Source organism: Chaetura pelagica, unplaced genomic scaffold (assembly GCF_000747805.2).
Source record: "Chaetura pelagica isolate M959 unplaced genomic scaffold, ChaPel_1.0 scaffold20, whole genome shotgun sequence".
NCBI classification, from domain to species: domain Eukaryota; kingdom Metazoa; phylum Chordata; class Aves; order Apodiformes; family Apodidae; genus Chaetura; species Chaetura pelagica.
Window position 1 is genome coordinate 834,063 of NW_009951958.1, and position 18,453 is coordinate 852,515.

The 18,453-nt window shown below is 39.7% G+C and overlaps 1 protein-coding gene across 1 annotated transcript in view; it reads left to right on the forward strand.

Moving 5' to 3' along the window:
• The window catches only part of MFN1 (mitofusin 1), a 23,536-nt gene that overhangs the window by 3,472 nt on the left and 1,611 nt on the right, over window positions 1-18,453 (forward strand). Inside the window, exons 3-15 of the mRNA XM_009999236.1 lie at window positions 483-645; window positions 1,237-1,361; window positions 2,411-2,519; window positions 5,747-5,854; window positions 6,505-6,658; window positions 6,781-6,848; window positions 11,355-11,476; window positions 13,031-13,157; window positions 13,442-13,546; window positions 14,527-14,629; window positions 15,578-15,807; window positions 16,295-16,447; window positions 16,950-17,146. Coding sequence (XP_009997538.1) covers window positions 483-645; window positions 1,237-1,361; window positions 2,411-2,519; window positions 5,747-5,854; window positions 6,505-6,658; window positions 6,781-6,848; window positions 11,355-11,476; window positions 13,031-13,157; window positions 13,442-13,546; window positions 14,527-14,629; window positions 15,578-15,807; window positions 16,295-16,447; window positions 16,950-17,146 — 1,764 coding nt within the window. The remainder of the gene's footprint in view (window positions 1-482; window positions 646-1,236; window positions 1,362-2,410; window positions 2,520-5,746; window positions 5,855-6,504; window positions 6,659-6,780; window positions 6,849-11,354; window positions 11,477-13,030; window positions 13,158-13,441; window positions 13,547-14,526; window positions 14,630-15,577; window positions 15,808-16,294; window positions 16,448-16,949; window positions 17,147-18,453) is intronic.

Genomic DNA, 18,453 nt, shown 5'->3' on the forward strand with positions numbered 1-18,453 from the left:
ACAGAGAGGAGGGCAGGCTGCACCCCTGTGTGGGACAGCCTGCTGGCATTTAGCAATTGCTTTCCGTTGATCTAAGGGATCTCTTTATGCCCGATGCTTTTTCTGGGGTAGTAACATTGAGCCAACATGTTTTACAAATTCCTTAGACAGGTTGAGGCATAGGGAATAAAGCATGCTTTCCAGTACAGGTTGGGCTTGCTGAGCCAGGATGTGTGTTGCAAATGAGAATTGTTTTCCTTGGTTGGACAGGCATTGTTGATACCAAGAAAGATGTTTTGGAATGGCTATTCTGATGAACTTTTCCTGCACTCCCTATTCTTTTCTGGCAAGCTACACTGTACTGGCTTGAAGCCCCATCACCCAAAACAGCTTTTAGTATGTGGGTCTGATGCAATTAAATGGGGGAGCATTCAGTTCAAGACGAAGGTATGTTTAAGGCTGCTGTACTGTGCTCAAAGTGCTTTTATTTTCTGTCCCTCTAGAACAAGCAGTGGGAAAAGTTCGGTCATTAATGCAATGCTGTGGGATAAGGTACTTCCTAGTGGGATTGGCCATACAACTAACTGCTTTCTCAGTGTGGAAGGGACAGATGGAGATAAGGCTTATCTCATGACAGAAGGATCAGACGAAAGGAAGAGTGTCAAGGTATGGTTTCTGAATATTAGCACTAGTTTTTGCAGTACCTGTTTCTCAAAATATCTGCCCTTTAACAATGATTTCAAGTCCAACGAAAGTGTGAGGCTAGTTCATTCTGCATTTTGAAGTTATTATTTAGGAGGGACTTAACTGACAAACTAAATTGTCTACTTGACAATTTTTCTTTGATGTTTCAGAGGAAAAACTAATGTGTGTCTCATTGTAGCTTTGCATATGCCAAGTGATTTATTTGTGTAGGACTGAGAAAAAGGTTTTTTGGTTATTAAGGATTTGGAAAGTGCCTCTCTCATTTGGCCTGCATGCATTGCAGCCCTGTGAGAAGTACTGCTTGTGGCTCCAAAGAAGCCCTTGTCTGAGTTTCAAGGCACAACTAATTAATTAGATGCTGTGAGCTTTAAAAGGCTAAAAAAAAATTGAAAAATTTAAAAAATTAAATCACAAGTATTCACCAGAAGGAAGTATGAACTGCTCTGTTCAAGATAGATCCTGTCCAGGTTTGCTTGAGTACCAAACTAGGCTGAGATACGGGCTTATTTGTGGTGCATATTCATGTTTATGTTCTCTTTGTGCTCTTTATAGACAGTTAATCAACTTGCTCATGCACTGCACATGGATAAAGATTTGAAGGCTGGCTGTCTTGTCCATGTCTTTTGGCCTAAGTCAAAGTGTGCCCTGCTGAGAGATGATTTGGTTTTAGTGGACAGGTATGTTTTCTGGTTTAGTAAATACTTTCTTAAATAAATTAGCTCTTATGATGTTTAGAAAAGAGACTCGTTTACTGACTGATGGTGCTCTGGTTGTTAGGTTACCACATTATTGAAAAGCTTGTTTTTTCCCTTTTATTTTCTGAGTGAGTAGAAAGCTTGTTCTTTTGAGTATATTGCTGCTTGTCATCACCCCACTGATTTTGGCCTTGCAACAGTTGGAACAAACAAGTGTCTCATGATTGAGCTGAATAAGGGACTAGCTTTTGGCTGAGGATACTTCCTCCCTTAAACACTATGGAAGTGTGAATAGGGTTGTTGCAGCAACAACCTTTTGCCCATCTCCTGTATTTAAATGCTTCAGATTAATCACGTAAAATGTAAGCAATCTGCACTTCTGAAATTTAAAAAGAGTTAAGAGTTGCAGTGCCCACATGTTAAAGTAATAGGTCACCTCAAAATGTAATTGTGACTTGTTTGTGTGCCCATGTGTTGAACTAACATTTTCTACAGTTTGTGTATTTAAAGAGTTCTGAAAGCTGTTGGGTTTTTGCCTTATTTTTTAAAAACCTGACACCACTGTAGTTTTAGCTTAGTTTTACATTTTTATTAAATCCATGCACAGTTTGCATAACGTGTCATTTTAAAGAAGGCCTTGATTAATGTAAAAAATATTTCATTAACAACTCTCCTTTTTCATTAAAATCTGAAATTGGGAATATGGGGAGGGGGACCACTCTGTGGGACTGCTTGGAGTTCCAACAGCCTACCTGTCACTTTTCTTGGCTATAATGTTCTGCACATTTCTTCATTAGAAATGGCATTTTGGAATTAGTAGACAGTCCAGTGAGTGACAGACTGATAAATGCTAACTGGTAATTGGCTTTTGCTCTGTTTGCTTTAAGCTTAGCAATCAATCTAAGGATACAAAGCTTTGTATCTTCTTGCAACACCCTTAGGCAGTCCTGCTCTATTTTTATCAGTTTCTAAAACTCAGATATTCCTTTGCTGGATAAATACAAGTTTATGGGTTTTTTTCTTCTCAACAGCCCTGGCACAGATGTCACTACTGAACTGGACAGTTGGATTGACAAATTCTGCTTAGATGCTGACGTTTTTGTCTTGGTTGCCAATTCTGAATCAACTCTCATGAACACGGTATGATGTGCAGTGATTTTACATTATCTTCTCGTTTAAATACTCGGCAGTTCTTTTGCTGAATGGCTTCTCTTGCACCTTCACTGAGGCTCCCACAGATCATTGCATTTAGAGCTTGTGAACAGAATTTAGATGTGGGAGGCAGGAAACGATATATATCCTTCATGAGAGAAAGGAGAACCAGGTGTTTTTTACCTGCATTGCTTACTCTGACTCGAGCATCACATTTGGCTTCTCTTGATTTCTTTTTTGATATGTGGATGATGTAGTGCTTGTCTTGCCTTGCAACTTCAAGTTATTTGGTGTTTGTCAGCTGAAGACACTTATATTATCAAGGGAAAGATCATGGAGTATTTCAAATCCTTAAGTTCAGTAAAATGCGCAAAGTAGGTGAAAGAACTTGAATTTCTGTCTTGTTCCTCATGTGTTCTTGTCTCAGCAAAGAGTGAATTCCCTCGATATACCTTGTGTTGAGGACAAGTGCTGCAGGCTGTCCTGATAGGACTGTGTTTGTTCTTCTGAAGACGCTAGCAATAAGCATTCATGTTGCGTGGTTCTGTGCAGCATGGGGAGCTGAAGGTGCTTTAACAACTTTGCTCTCTCTTTATTTCAAGGGAGAGAGAAGATTTCTGTATCCCTTGCAGACTAAATATTGTATGACTCAATAGAAGGAGAGCATCCAGAATGGCCAAAGGAGCTGTTGTGATACTCAAAATAAAAACCCAGGGATTTGCTTTAATTTTCTAGTGGTCTCCAGCTTTCACTAAACTACATTTGTGAACATAGTCTCAATATAAGGTTTCTAAGTTACTGAAAGTGGGGCTGCCAGAATGTAGTATAATGCTACTGAGAAATCTCTTTTATTAAGCCTACTGTAGACAAATAAAATGCTTTCATTGTTCTGAGTGTAGTTCTGACATGTAATGCCCCAACTTTCTAATTATCAAGGCAATTTTTAATACAACAAATAACTCAATGTGCTACAACAGTAGTTGTTCCTTGCTTTCTAGTAAATTAGATTAGTTTTGTAGAAAGAAAGAAGAACATAAAATAAGTTAAAAAATATTACATTCCATCTTCTGAGCCAAATCCACAAATACTTGGATACAAAAGAGATGTGATTTAAAAGGCAAAGACAGAAGATTCTGACAGCATCCAAGGCCAAAGGAGGATTTGGCACACCTATGGCTTTATCTTCTCCACTATCTGACACAAAGGATGCTTTTTGGCTTTTATTGTCGAGGGAGTCTGGAAGTGGGTTTTTTTATGTGCATACCATAGCTGGTTTGTTGTTTTTTTTTTAATAAAAGAAAGGAAGAAAAAAAACGATTGGGGGAATTGAGTGAGCAGCTGTGTGGTGCTTACATGTTGGCTGGGTTTAAGCCACGACAAGTGAACACATTTCTATATAGAAACAACAGTTCTGCCAGGTTTCAGTTTGGTGTAATTAAGTAACAGAGAAAAGGCCAAATTTTATGTGGTTCTCTTATTTGCTCAGAAGAAACTAACCCTTAAAAACAATCTGACTGAGACAGTAAATATGAAGGAAAGACACATAGGCTGTACATCTACTGGAAGATTCTGTTAACCTTGTATTTGTCTGATTCTTAGCACCCACTTGCAGAAGTGCTGCTCTGCTTTTTCAAGGGATTTTTAGCCAGTCCTTGTTCCTTGTTGGACATGGTTGAAAGCTGCTAAATAGGAATAGGTTAGGCTTGCCATTTGGAGCATTAAAGTCTTGCTGAGTGTTTTTGGTTGCCATGCCTATAAATCCTTACTTAACACTGAGCACCTTGTAACTATTAGAATCTGGAAGTAACCTGTGTCCAGGGTGTATGTTGGAGGGAAAGGAAATAGATCTTGCATGTGATTGAGGCTTTGGCTCAGTAAACAGCTCTCTTACTCTTTCTTCTTTTTAATTCTTTTTTTAGTGTGGAAAACACAAATGGAGTTGTCTTTAACAATTATGTAACTGCTCTAGATAATGTGTATTTTGCTTTGCATTGTGGAAAAATTATAATTTCTTTCTTAAACTGCACAAGTTTATTCTTCAGGTAAATCATACAGTGACTATCTTCTCATCCTCCTTAGGCATTATATTTACCTCTTACCATAACGCATTTGAGAATATTTGGTAGCTGCTACTCAACCACACATTTTTTGCATAAATGTGATTTTTCTAATATTTCCTCATAAATTCTCTTCAAAGTTGTTATTTCTGCAGCAGTGATCTTGTTTACACATCCTTACTCCCTGGCTGATGGAGACTAATGTGTCTCCAGTGTTGTGTCCAGAATATGTGGTGGTGTCCTGCAGGGGATTAAAAAATCTTATGGCAGCACAGAGATCTCTTCTGTTTGAGCTGTGCCTGTGGGGATTCACTCCATCACAACATACCTCTTGTGACTATGAAAACAGCAGTGATGGGTGGTAGCTGTGGGCAAGGGACCTAAGGATATTTTTAGGTACACACATGTCTCACTTTGAAAATTGAAATGTTCAGCAATGGCTTTTTTTTCCTGTGGCTTAAGCCATGCATCCTCATGTAGGAAAGGTAACTTGTCTGTAGTTGGAATATTGCCTGGTTCAAGAATATAGCCAGAGGGTGTTTTTTCTGGATATAGAAACCAGATTTGACAGGGTGAACAGAAGCATCTTGGTAGTTTAAATTAGGAAGACTTCAGAGTTTTAGCCAGATGTCTTATTTAAAAAACAAAATGAGCAGATACAGTCATGTTTTGTGTGACCTTTTTCCCTTCCTCTCTCTTCCCACACAATATTTTGAGTGTCACATAGTCGCAAACAAAATTAATAGAGGGCTAGAATTGTCAAAGGAGGTGGAGTTCTGTGATAGTAAGGGTGAAAAGGAGACAAAAAAAATAAATACAGTGGACGACATAGTTTTATAGAAAAACAGACTTTCTTTTCCAATGTTTTCTTCACTATTTGTTTTGAAAATTTTCTTAATGTGTATTTGTACCTATTTTTAGAGGAGGTTGCAGTGTCTTTGACTTTTAGCATTGACATCAGTTTTAAGACATTTGATGACTTTTGAACTATCTTAAGCCTTTTTTGTGTGTGTGTTGGGTATCTGTGGGGTTTAATGCTAATGAGTTATTTTTCATTAAGTTTTAAAAAGCTGGATTAACTTCAGAATCTGTTACAGGATAATGCATGACTCTGGTTTGGTTGTCTGGAGAATTTGCTGTTTCTGCTTTAATTCTTAGGAAAAGCATTTTTTCCATAAAGTGAACGAGCGACTTTCCAAGCCAAACATCTTCATCTTGAATAATAGATGGGATGCCTCTGCATCAGAACCAGAATATATGGAAGATGTGAGTGACATATTTGGGTATTTATGGATTGATTAAAAGAAAAAGTATTTGTATAAAGAAAAGACCTCCATAAGCACAGAAGCATGCTAAGCTGACTAGGTAATACAGTTACTAATATGAAAAAAACAACTTTGCTTTAGTAATAAGGAGATAAACTATTTGGTCAGAAAATGGAAATAACTTTTTCAGTGTTCAGAGCAAAAAGCAACTTGCAGATCAAGCTACAGTATGTGCAGGAAGGTAGTACAATGGGAAGCTTGTTTAGAACCTTTTTCCTCCATGGTTAAACTTGTTTTACATCTTCTTTGTATTACATTGTATTTCCATAATGGTAGCACAGCCTGAGGGTGCAGATTATACATGTATCTACCTGCAGAGGAGCTGGCACAGTGCAGTGCTAGATGGTAACAGTGCAGTGTGCTCTTCAGAGCTCTCCACTAGCAACCAGCTTACTGATACAGAGACACTTGCAGAAGAAATTGTTGCTTCATGGGCTGTTTAAATGGTTAAAAGCACCTGCTGCATCAGTAGGATGAGAGGGCATCTGCTACCTAAGGGGTTGTCCAGCAGCTGTTCGTGACTCTGATGTTGTGATTTGCTGATGGCTCATTTTCTGCATGTTTCTCATGAGCTCTTTACCTTTTCCTCAGGTGCGTAGGCAGCACATGGAGCGCTGCCTGACTTTCCTGGTTGATGAGCTCAAAGTGATTGATCCTGTAGAAGCGAGGAATCGCATCTTTTTTGTTTCAGCAAAAGAAGTTCTGAGTGCCAGGAGACAGAAGGTCCAAGGAATGCCTGAGGGTGGTGTGTAGGAACTCTGCTTTTCCCCAAATACAGAAAAGTACCATAAAATCTGATAAAAACATTTTAAATAGTCAGTGCTGTGAGGTGCTGCTCTCTCCCTTATGATCTGTTGTGTTTCACAGGTGGAGCACTGGCTGAAGGATTTCAAACAAGATTACAGGAATTTCAACATTTTGAGCAGATATTTGAGGTATTGATGATGGGCTTTTTAGACTGCCTGTTTTTTAATGCAAAGGTGGCTTTTACTTACACTTGATTTCACTGAACATAACCTGTATTAGCAAGTGGAGGAGTGTAAGGTGTTCAAACCATGTAACAGCTTTACTTTCTCACCTTGAATTGCAGGTAGTTGTTAGAAATAAGTATTGTTCAGCAAGGGAAGGGACCAAAACTCTTAGCTCATGTTTTGAGATCTCAGTATCAATACAGTCTGTATAAAAAGAGACAATGCTCTTAGAAACAAGTATATAATTTATAGCCATGAGGTGGTGAAATATTTGCTGCGTAATAAGCCTTATTTTGCTCTGAAGTTGTAGCTTTGAAATTAATCATTGTCATTCAGGACACAAATAGTAAGAAATTCTGTTTCACCAATGTAAATCTAAATATTTCCTTGCATTTTTAAAGCCAGAGTTTTGAAATTATCACCATTACCTACCTGTCAGCTCTGATATTCTGAACACTAACACTATTCTTCTGTCCTTTTTGCTGTACAGAATCCATCCATCACCCTCAGTTTACCTATATTCATAGTTGGGAGTTTACAGTTTGGTCTGAAATAGGACTGGGTAGACAGTCAAGTGGTTTCTTTGTGATAAGATCCATTTATCATGCTGAATTTGATAACTAATTATTCAAATCCATCCTTGGGATATCTTTGGTGTCCTTTTTTGGTGTGTTTTTTAAACAAAACCCCCTGCCTGTGTGGAAAGTATTTCTTCTCTCATTGCAACAAACCCATTTGACCTTAGCAGAACCAAGTTACATAATGATGTGTGTGTATCAAAAGGTGTTAAAATAACAGCTTGATTCAGTCTTGCAAAAGCAAGAAAATGTCAGACTAAAGTTTAAATTTAATCCATATCCACACTCTTATGATAAATGAGTGAGTTGTTGAAATGATTGGTTCAGAATACTTGCGGGGCCTGAGTCCATGAGGCATGGATGTCTTGCTTGAGTCACAACCTCCAGCCAAACATGAATTTTGGTTTGTAATTTTTGTCCCTAGAATTACAGTTAGGAAACTCTCAACCAGTAGAAAAAGCTTAGAACTTAAGTTTGTAAATCAATTTTTGTTCTTTAACCTATTTTGCCTTGTGCTGTATCCAAATCTTTTTTACAATCTTTTACAATGACATTAAGTACTCAACACTTAAGCTAACTCAAGATTAAGATGGTTGTATGACTTTCTAAATGCTGAGGTGCTACAAGTGCTCAGCACATCTGTAAATCAGGTGTCACAGTCTTGGCCACAAAACAAGAAGCATCCGTCACAAGGTCACAGCTGTGAAAAGTTTCTTTGGCAGAGGCAGGGGCAAAAAAAATTGTGTGACAGCACTGAATGGCCTTAAAAACCAACTTGTTTCACATTCTGTGTTTTGTTCGTTGTGCACCTTCTAACTCCAACAGTGAGAGTGGGTTCTGTGATCTTTTTCCCTGCTCAGCCATGTTTCATCCTGAAAGCAAAATGGATGGCTTTGAAAAGGAGTGTGATCACATCACTTAGCATGACAACATGTGCTAAATTAACACTGCCAAATCAATCTGAATTTTGAGTGTTCGACACTGCAGCCTTTTTCACATTCAGGTTCTGTGGGCAATTTCCTTAGTTATAGTGGCATTTTGTTTGCTTTTAAAGCAAGGCTGATACTTAAATGGTTCACCAGGTCTGAAATCTTCAAACTTGATACTCAAATTACTGTCACTGGAGATGATAAAGTAAGGATGAGGGTAGTATGCTGGTGTCAGATGTGTTTACCAGCACTAGACTATACCAGCAGGTAGAATTTTCTGTGTTCAGTCTGGGAATGAAATTCTACTTGGCACCATGCTTGATGCACTGCTGGACCAAGTTCAGATGCTGTCTACCCATGAGTACAGCCTCAGTTCAGCACTTCTGGCTAAAGATTTTTCCATTGACTGTCCTGACAGAGGAGCTGCAAGCCCCAAGGCTCTTGGATTACACTCCAGGCTGTAAAAGGAAAGGGACAAGAGCACAGATGCTTCTGTCTGCCCTTGTCAAACACTGACCCCTTTTCTCCCTGTCTACTTTGCCTTTAGGTCCTTGTCCCTGTTCAGGTGCCATGCTCAGCCTTTCCAAATGCCTCTTATGCTCTTTTGTGCAGTTCCTGTCTCATGCCCTCATTTATAAACCCTCCCACACATTCCATGTTCCCACTGGAAACATCTGCTGGTTTTGCTCCTCCTGGATTCTCTCACTCTGTTTCTATCTTCACTAAAATTGGACTGCTTCCTCTTTTCCCCCAAAGGCTGAGAGGAGGAACTGTTACTTCTTTCGTTCTTCCACATTCCTGATTTTAGTTATCAGTTCTGTGATGGGAAAGTCTCTTCATGCCAGGACAGATAATGAGCTCAGTATAGCTAGAATCATAAAAACAATCTAGAAACAAAGCATTTGATACTTAAAAAAAAATTGGGGCATTTTAAAAATGTTTGTAGCTGCTTTTATGTGAACTTTTGTGTGAGGGCAAAAGACATTCCAAAAGTAAATATAATATGTTCTTCTCCAAAGTACAGGGTGGTTAAAGTTGCTAAAAAAACCCCAAAACTGGCCCAGGCTTCCTAGAAACACTTGTAAGTAGAGGTGAGATGAAAATGTCATAGATTAATGTAGTAGCTTTAAAAAGTGATATTACTGTGTGTGTCAGCTGTGGAAAAAACAATGCAGTTGTCAAGGAAAAGGTTGGATTAGTGGATCAATTCTAAATTTTTATATTGTGGAATAATGAAGTAATCAGTGTATGTTTGGTCTGGAATTTTACAATGAAATACATAAAAATGCCTTGTCAAGACAGCAAAGATGTGCACGCACAGTGCACTGGGTGCAGTAGTCCTTAGTGGATATTCAACATAAGACTAAACCCCATTGTGCTTCCAGTCGTAGTGTTTCCCAAGTTTGTTTAAAAAACAGTAGAAGAAATGGTGTGGGGAGCAGTGGAGCAGGGAGGCAGGGCAGAGTAGTCATGGTGGCTGTAAATTGGAGGGAATAAGACAGCCTGAATTAGTGTGCAGCTGCAGAGTCCTGCCCCAGCACTGCACAGCAATGCCATGAGCTGAGTGCTTAAAGACTTGCTGTACTGGGAGTGGGCTGGAAGGTAACTGGGTTTGGTTATGCTATTTTGATAAATAGTTGTTTACAGACTAACAGCAAAGCTGCTGCTCTCCCCTTCGGATCTTTCCCAGTCGTTTAACTAACCTTTATGTTTTTCCTAGTGCTCTAACTTGGATTTTCTGATTGTGTTGTGAGTGACTGTCATCCTTTACCACCTACTAATGTTGGGAAGACTATTTCCTCTGTGTCTAGTCTAGCTCTTACAATGTGCTGATATTTATGAAACTCTGGCCTTTCATTGCTGATTTCTAGATCTGCTTCATCGAGGATCAGGGAATATATTTTACCCATTTTGTTTATTTTGTTTTGATCTATGATTTTTAGATAGCTGTAAATTTGTCATTACAGCAAATGCTGAAGTCATAGTCAAGTCTTTTAAAAGTAAACTAAAGCTTTTTTTTGCTATGAAAGGTGCATCCATCTATTTGGAACAATTTAAAAAACCCACATAGATCTGGTATAAAGAAACTAGCTGCTTGATTCCTTCCCCTCAGACAAAGAAGATGTTGCTACTTTGTAGTAAGTTAGTGCAGGTTGAATTCCATCAGCATTTAATTGGCTACATAAATCAGGATGTGCAATTGCTTGAAAAAAAGTCCAAGTCTTAATTTATGGTTTATCACAATTGAATTGCATTTGCCCAAATTGATCATATGTGTATCTCTTCAGTCAGTGGTCCTGTAATTTGTGAATCACTTTTACAGTATTCAAGATTGCAGATTGGTTAGAAATTGTCTTTAGAGCATTCTGTAGTCATTCATTTAACACCTCAGAAATCTGCCAATAAGGTAATATTTTAAGGAATACTTAACTTATTTAGGTTTTTTTTTTAAATCTTGTGAGATAATCCTTGTTTCTTATTCCTAACTATATATTTTATTCCTGAATGGTCAGTATTGACATGAGTATGTCAAATTTTATTGAGAAAACTGCTTCTTGAAACTAATTATAATCACATCACCAAAATCTCAGGCCAGGCAATATTGCCAGTATTCATGCTAGACATTTATAATTCCAAAGAGGTAGTTTGGAAAATTTTCTGAAGAGTCAGATTTATCTTACCTATTCATCTGCATTTTCTTTTTTTCTTTACCCCATTGATTTATTTGAAGAGTAAAAACCTCTGCACATTACTGTGAGTGAACCTGGAGGTACAGACATGCTGCCCTAGACTCATTTCAGATTTGAGTTCTGTTCTCTATTGATTTCTCTGTTTTCTCCCTTTTAATTTCCCATTGGTTGGAGTTCATGGTAGAATTAGCAGCATGTGCTTTCTGACAGCTGAATTCCTGGGTGTGTTGGCATGGAATTGCAGTAATGTGTTGTGGCTTGGGCCCCTCGCAGGAGTGTATCTCGCAGTCAGCCGTGAAAACCAAGTTTGAGCAGCACACTATCAGAGCTAAACAGATCATAGACACTGTGAAAAACATTATGGACACCATAAACGTAGCAGCAGCAGAGAAAAGGTAGGTGGGTTGGAGGGCTAGTTGGCTTTGCTTTATCCAGATCCTCTGAGGAGTCTTTCCTATGCTGCTGATTGGGCCATTGTGGACTTCAGAATTCACTTTTCTCACTTGGTAAGAAATAGAGAATTTCTCTGGTGTCCCAGTCTTACTGCTGCTCACTTGCACCTCTCAGGCTTGTCCTTGGTCTGTGACTTCTGTACAGGGATCTTGGTTTAATTCCTTATTCTTTGTTACTGATTTACTGTCAGAAAGGCAGCCTGTGGGTTTTCAAATATTTTGTCAACAAGATTTATCCTTTTTTCTTTTTTTTTTTTTTTTCTTTTTTCAAAGCTTTTATCAAAAAGATTTGAAACTTTAGGTTGTCTAACTGTGTCCAGCATTGCAGGAGTGATGTTTGGCTTGCTTTACCAACATTTTTTTTTATAACAGTAACACTGAGAAAATAAACATGAGGATATAGATACTGATTTGCAAGAGGTTAGAATACTGTAAGGGGTGAGAAGAGCCCAGGCTCACAGAAGTCTGGCCCTTTCCAGATTGTATACTTAAATATTTTTATTCTCTCTTTTGTCATGTAATCCTTTTAGTGCTGATGACAGCAGCTCATCAGCTCTGTCTGATAGTTTTGTATGGTCTTTCAGGTTTGTATCTAGATGGTTTTTCCCCTCACCTTTGTTGCTCACTCTCTCTTGTAGACAGTGAACTTGCTGTCCTGTTTAATCCTTTCCACCCATCTTCTCTGTGTCTGCTAATAGTGTCTTTATGTTTCAACAGACTCCACAGTGCCCATCAAACACACTCATCTTCCTGAATATATCAGCTTTTACAGACTGTGTTTTCACACTCACTTGTCTCACGTTGTCAGATCTGATGAAAACATGCTGTGAAATGTCTGAAAATACTCTGATACTCTATCAGTCGACCTGCCAGAACCTGTGTAGTGACCCCTCTTAATCTGAATTACTGTTGATGTTTCTGCTTGCCCTTCAAGATATAACTGCTTTAGCCTTTAAACAATTTTTACTTAAATGATAAATCAAGGACTTCTGAAGAGAGTTGTTTGTGACAAGGTTAGTTTCTTCCACCTCCCCTTGGCTTTGCAGAGTCATCAGACCCAAGTTGCTGCTAAGGAGCAGTCGAGTGGTGCTAGTGAGCAGCAGCAGGACAGTTGGATCAGATTTATTCTTTTTTTACATTTTATTTTATTTTTAAGTCAGGAAAGACTGGAATATTAAAGGCCCCTGATTCCCCTCACCTTTCTTAGTTGTAACTACATGCAGTGGTAACAACTCCAACCCCAAATGCTGTTTTTGGAAATATATCAGTAATTTGAGTCATGTTTGATCAATGCACCCTTTAAATGCACCTGTGGATTTACTATCTCTATTGTAGTTACCCTGAAGCAGTGGCTCTGCTTTGTTCAGCCAGAGTCACTGGATTTTGTTTGGCTGCTCAGTAAACCATTGGCTAGGTGGCCCATGCCTGGTTGTGGGGCTTGTTTGGTTACTGGGAGAATAGCTGCTGGTGATGGTGCTGTCCATTCTGCTATGGTAGAGTCCATTCCATGGAAGAGCGAGAAGATCAGAAGGACAGGTTGGACTTTGTTCGAAATCAGCTGAACATTTTGACAGAAGATACTAAGGAAAAAATCAAACGTGTTACTGAAGAAGTAGAAAACAAAGTAAGTAAAGGCAGCCTTGGGAAAACCTCCCAGGCTCACGTGCTGTCTGCTCTGTGAGGGAGCTCCTCTAGGTGCCCCCCCACCTTATGAAGTACATTTGAAATGTCTATTATGTTCCTTTTCCAATATTAAAAAAACCACCAAGAACAACACCCTGAAAATGGCAGTCTTTCCTGACTACCAGGTCATGGAATCATGTAGTGTAACAGTTGATACAGTGGTGTGTTTTCTGGCTGGCTGGAAGAGGTAGGAGAAACATTTCATGTCTTTACCTGTTCCTTCAGGTCTCCTCTGCCATGACCGATGAGATTTGCCGACTTTCAGTTTTAGTGGATGAATTTTATTCAGATTTTCACCCTTCTCCTCAAGTATTGAAGCTCTATAAGACAGTAAGTTTTCTTGCATGGTTTGAAGCCAGACTCTGTCCTTTATTTTCTACTTCTGTATTTTCATAATTTATGTGATATGTGACACTTTGTTTAAGCATTTCAGGATTTTTACTTTGACGTCTGCATGTCTCTGTTTAACAGAAATTGGAAAAGGGGGAAAATACTTTCTGCTTTGTTTTTGGGAGGGAATTAATGTTTGTTTCAACTGCTTTTTTACTGGAGTGGTTACTGAAACTAATTCACTAACATCCTGATCTGTAGTCTTTGCTTCTAGTAAATAAAGACCTTGCATTAGCAAGTTGCATTACTCCTAAAACTAAATGGATCTAAAACCAAAAATATTGCTTGCAAATACCCAACACTTTATGGTTTTTAAAAACTTTTTTTAAGAAAAAAAAAAGGGTGGTTTTTATGAAACTTCTACAAATTCCTCCTCAAACTTAGTATTTTAAAGGAGCCTACACGTGCACGTGTTTGCCTCTTGCCCTCAGATGTTGCTGGTGAGTGACTGCTGTAACTCCCAGCTGTTTCAGCCTGGTGGATCAGCTGGGAGGCTGCAGTTTCAGGATGGCCTGTGCTGTCCTGGCTCTGCAAAATGTCCAGAGCAGACACCTCCAGAGCTGATGGGAGCCCTTTACCTTTGTAAACAGCAATGAAATTGACTCCCACCAAACAAGGACAGTAAAGGCTCTGCAGGATGGTATGGCAGTGGTATGCTCTTCACTGTCACAGCTTATGGGAAACACAGAATTTTCCATATGCCTTTTAGTGATTACAGTCGTGGAGCAATCTTTCCTGTGTCACTTTAATTAGGTCTTCAGTCACAGTGTGCAATTTAAAAGCATGATATTTCCATGGTAACGTTCGTGTCTTCCCACTGTCAATAACAATGCTTAGTGTTTAACATTGCTCTGCTCTGTATAATGAAATTGATGAGCTAAATATAAATTGGTGAGCATATATTCTTTATAAAATTTTAGGAACTGAACAAACATATAGAAGATGGTTTGGGAAGGAACCTGGCTGATCGTTGCTCCAGTGAAGTCAATCAGTCAATGTATCAGTCGCAGCAGGAGATGATTGGTAAGATGAGGAAGGAGGAATGTTAAGACTTTTTTTTTAGAGGAAGACAATTCAAGAAAGCTTGCTTTTAAAAGAATTTCCTTTCTAATTGTGATTTAACACAAACATGATAAAAGAGAAGCCATCCTAGACCAAGACTGTTCAGCTCAGTAGCCTCTCTCTGATACTAACTGGTAACATGCCTGGGGAGAAGCATAATGAGTCCTGTTAAATATAGTGATCCATCCCCAATTTAGGGACTTCTGAGCCAAAATACTGGATCTGGATTAATGGCTTAAGCAAGTAGTAATGGAGCTGTCCTCTGGGAACTTGTCTAATCCTTATATAAACCCATTTAAACTTTTGGCTTCCACAACAGGTACATAAAATACACTAGTGGTTAGATAATGTTTCTGCAGTTCAATCCGCTACCCTGGATCCTTCCAGATTCCAAGTGCAAAGTATTTGTGCATTCAATTTTTTTTAATTCTTTTTTTTTTTTAATTCTTTTTTTTTTTAGTTAGTAACTTTATTGCATATCTGTGTTTCTCTTCTGATCTGTTTCTATTAATAAAAGATTCAGAATAAGATCATGGAATTACGTGAAGCCTTCAGTCATCTTATGCAATAATGTTACTTTTTCTGAATGGCACCACAACTGCTGGATAAACCAGCTTTTTCTTAGGCCATCCTTACCTTTTGACCACTTACAGAGGTCTTTCAGTTAATTTGACCATTTTGTCCAGTGGTCCTTCCTCTATGAGTTGATTTTGGATGGCTCTTTTATCAGAGCAATAAAGTGCCTGTTATGATCACTACTGCTAAAATGCCCACCAAGTTTACAAATAAATACAAAAATTCGTCAGTTTGTGTTCTTGTAGTTCACAGAGTTGCTCAGAAGTGCTACTTGTGTATACACTGCAAAACTCTTAATGTTAACTCATCTTCACTATTCTGTTTTATTTCTAGAAAATCTGAAACCGTTGCTGCCTTCTAGTGCTCAGAATCAGCTCCACTTGCTAATTCCATGCAGGAAGTTTGACCTGAGCTATGATCTAAACTGTCATAGTCTGTGTGCAGATTTTCAAGAGGATATCATGTTCCACTTTTCCTTGGGCTGGACTTCACTTGTAAACCGTTTCTTGGGTCCTAAGCAAGCTCAGAAAGTGCTGTTGGGACTAGCAGATCCAAACTTACAAGTGAGTGCTTCAGAGATGAAGCTGCCATTGTGCCTTATCTTGCCCTGATGGGAATGTATTGATTTTTAGTGTATTTGCCTCTGCTCTTTACACCCTGGCTGCTACTTGTCCCTAGTCCCCTCGTGTGAAGTGGTTTTGGTGAGGGTTGTTTTTATTGGATTATATTCAGGGTTAGATTGGGATAAAAAACCCTTCCTAAACTTTCTGCAGCCTTTACTTGAGTTTTGTTTCCCTTTGGATTGAACCCTTTTCAATTTCTAACTTCTGGATCCCTACAGCAGAGCCAGTCCTAAGTAGAACCCTTTTTCTAACCTAGTTCCCCATTGGGCTGTCAAAACTTCCACTGCTTATCAGGAGCAGTGTTCAGACTTCTGGGCTGAAGGGTTTCTTTTAAGTAAATCAAACCCTGAATATATGAAAATAAAACAAGTCTGCTGGGTAGTTCCTCAGTGCTTTTTACTCAGGCTGCCATATTCCACTCTTCTAGATCCCTCATCCTTTAGCTACCACCCCGTCTGCTGGCCTTCCTGCCTCAACTCCGGAGAACGTGTCGCACGATGATTTTATGGTTCCCTTGGTCATGAGTTTAGCTTCACTGACATCACGGACCTCTATGAGCATCATCATTGTTGGCGGAGTGGCAAGTAGCATTAGCAATGTTCACTGGACTGGAAGTGAGGGCAAAGACTACACTGGTCTGTCCTCTTTGGGGTGCAATGTGAATGGTCTTAATAGCTGGGCTGGATGAGCACGTGCAGCACGCTGGATGCTCACAGTCAGTTTGTAGTGAGAAAATCAGTCTAATTGCTCTGAGCATAGTTGGGCAGATCGTTCGTGTGTTCAGTTTTGGGATTAAAGGATGATTTGATGGCACCTCTTTGGGTTAAGTGGGAGCTTTGCTTTCTCCTTCCTGCTTCATGAAGAAGTAGGGAGGCTTCTGTAACCTCTGTGTTCTTCATGCCACTGCGGTACCAGCTTACTTGAATAAAGCTGTATTGCTCTGTAATAATAATTTGGAAATAATATATTTTTCTTAAACTAATTTGGTGAAAGAGCCATGAAGATGATCTAAAAAATGGGTGTAATTAGATTTCATTCTGTTGGGCAATTTACTTAAGCTAATGAAGAATCCTCTTTTTCAGATTTGGAGAACAGTAGGCTGGAAACTCATCTCTGTTTCCCTAAGTATGTATGGGTTGTTATATCTTTATGAGAGACTAACTTGGACCACTAAAGCAAAAGAGAGAGCCTTCAAACAGCAGTTTGTCAACTATGCTACTGAAAAGCTGCAGATGATCGTCAGTCTTACAAGTGCTAACTGCAGCCACCAGGTGCAACAGTGAGTATCACACTGGTGTTTCCCCTCACTAGGGACAGCAAATCCGTATCCCTGTGGTCCTGTCATGTGCTGGGAGTGGGGACTGGCTGTACATGACATGGGAAGGCAGCTTTAGTGGGCATTTATGAGGGAGTTTTAAAGTGTTGGAAATTACCACCTGAAAATGTCCATACGTACATCTGTGTGTGCACTGGGAGCTTTGGCGTTACTGTGCAGGTTGTCCCTGTCCAGCACCTTCCTATGCAGAGGCAGGAGCTGGCAGGGTTCTGGTGGGGCTGACTTGGTCTGGTTTAGGTGAGCACTGGAGCAGCCCAGGGCACTTTACTGGGGACCATTTGTTCTGCGTCAGGGGTCAACTTGGGCAAGGTCTAAGCAGCCAGGCCTCGCTCTCCTGTACTGCAGAACAGGAACCTAAGAGCCTTTCTGAACTGTTCCTTTTTGTGTGTGTTTCTCTGTCCCAAATACTTGTCCAGCTCTCTCTGCAAAGTAACATCTGGGTGATTGTCTCCCTCTGCCTTTCCTGTTGAAACTGTTTTGATTAAATTATTATTGCAGAAAATTAACCCTGCTAAATGAGACTTCTAACCACCAGGGTGCAGAACACCTCTCCTGTGTAGCCCAGGGAATACTTTACTAATAATACAAAGTTCAGCTTCAGCAGAGGAAAGAGAATCATCCCCGTGTCCAGCAGCTGTGTGTCTCTGTGAGGACATGGAAGAGCTGAACTCAAGCCAGTGCTCCAGTGAGGTGACGTAGAGAGGAAAGGAGATGTCTCCTCTCCTTGGGAGAGCCTGGTTGCTGGCCTGGGGTGGTAACTGGGTTGTTTTTTTCCTTTAAGGAGTCTTGGAACTCAGGTTGGGAGCCAGGTGGCTGAGGAGGGCAGGATCAGGTGCCTCAGCAAGTCTGGGGCCCTCCTCCCCCTGCAGAGGGCTCATGTCCCTGTGAGCAGGGCCCTGAGCACGGCACAGGGGAGCGTGTGGCTGCTCCAGCAGGAAACTGCCTGAATCCTCACCTCAAACTTGTACCTGTTGATGCTCAGTGAAAAATTGCTATAGATGTGATGTGGGCATTGAGCAAGGTGCATTTTTTGTGTTTAAGGCTTCTTTTTAAATTTAAAGAATAATTCTTCTCCTGTTTTCTGCTATTCTGTAATCCCTTAACAGCTGGGAGACTTTGATTGCTGTGTTCCACTGCACACTGCAATGCCATGTGACTGGGGGGTGTTAATTCATGTTTCTTTGTTTGTTTGTTTGCTTTTATTGGTAACAGAGTATTCTATAAAGCATGATTACAAACTTCTTTTCCCT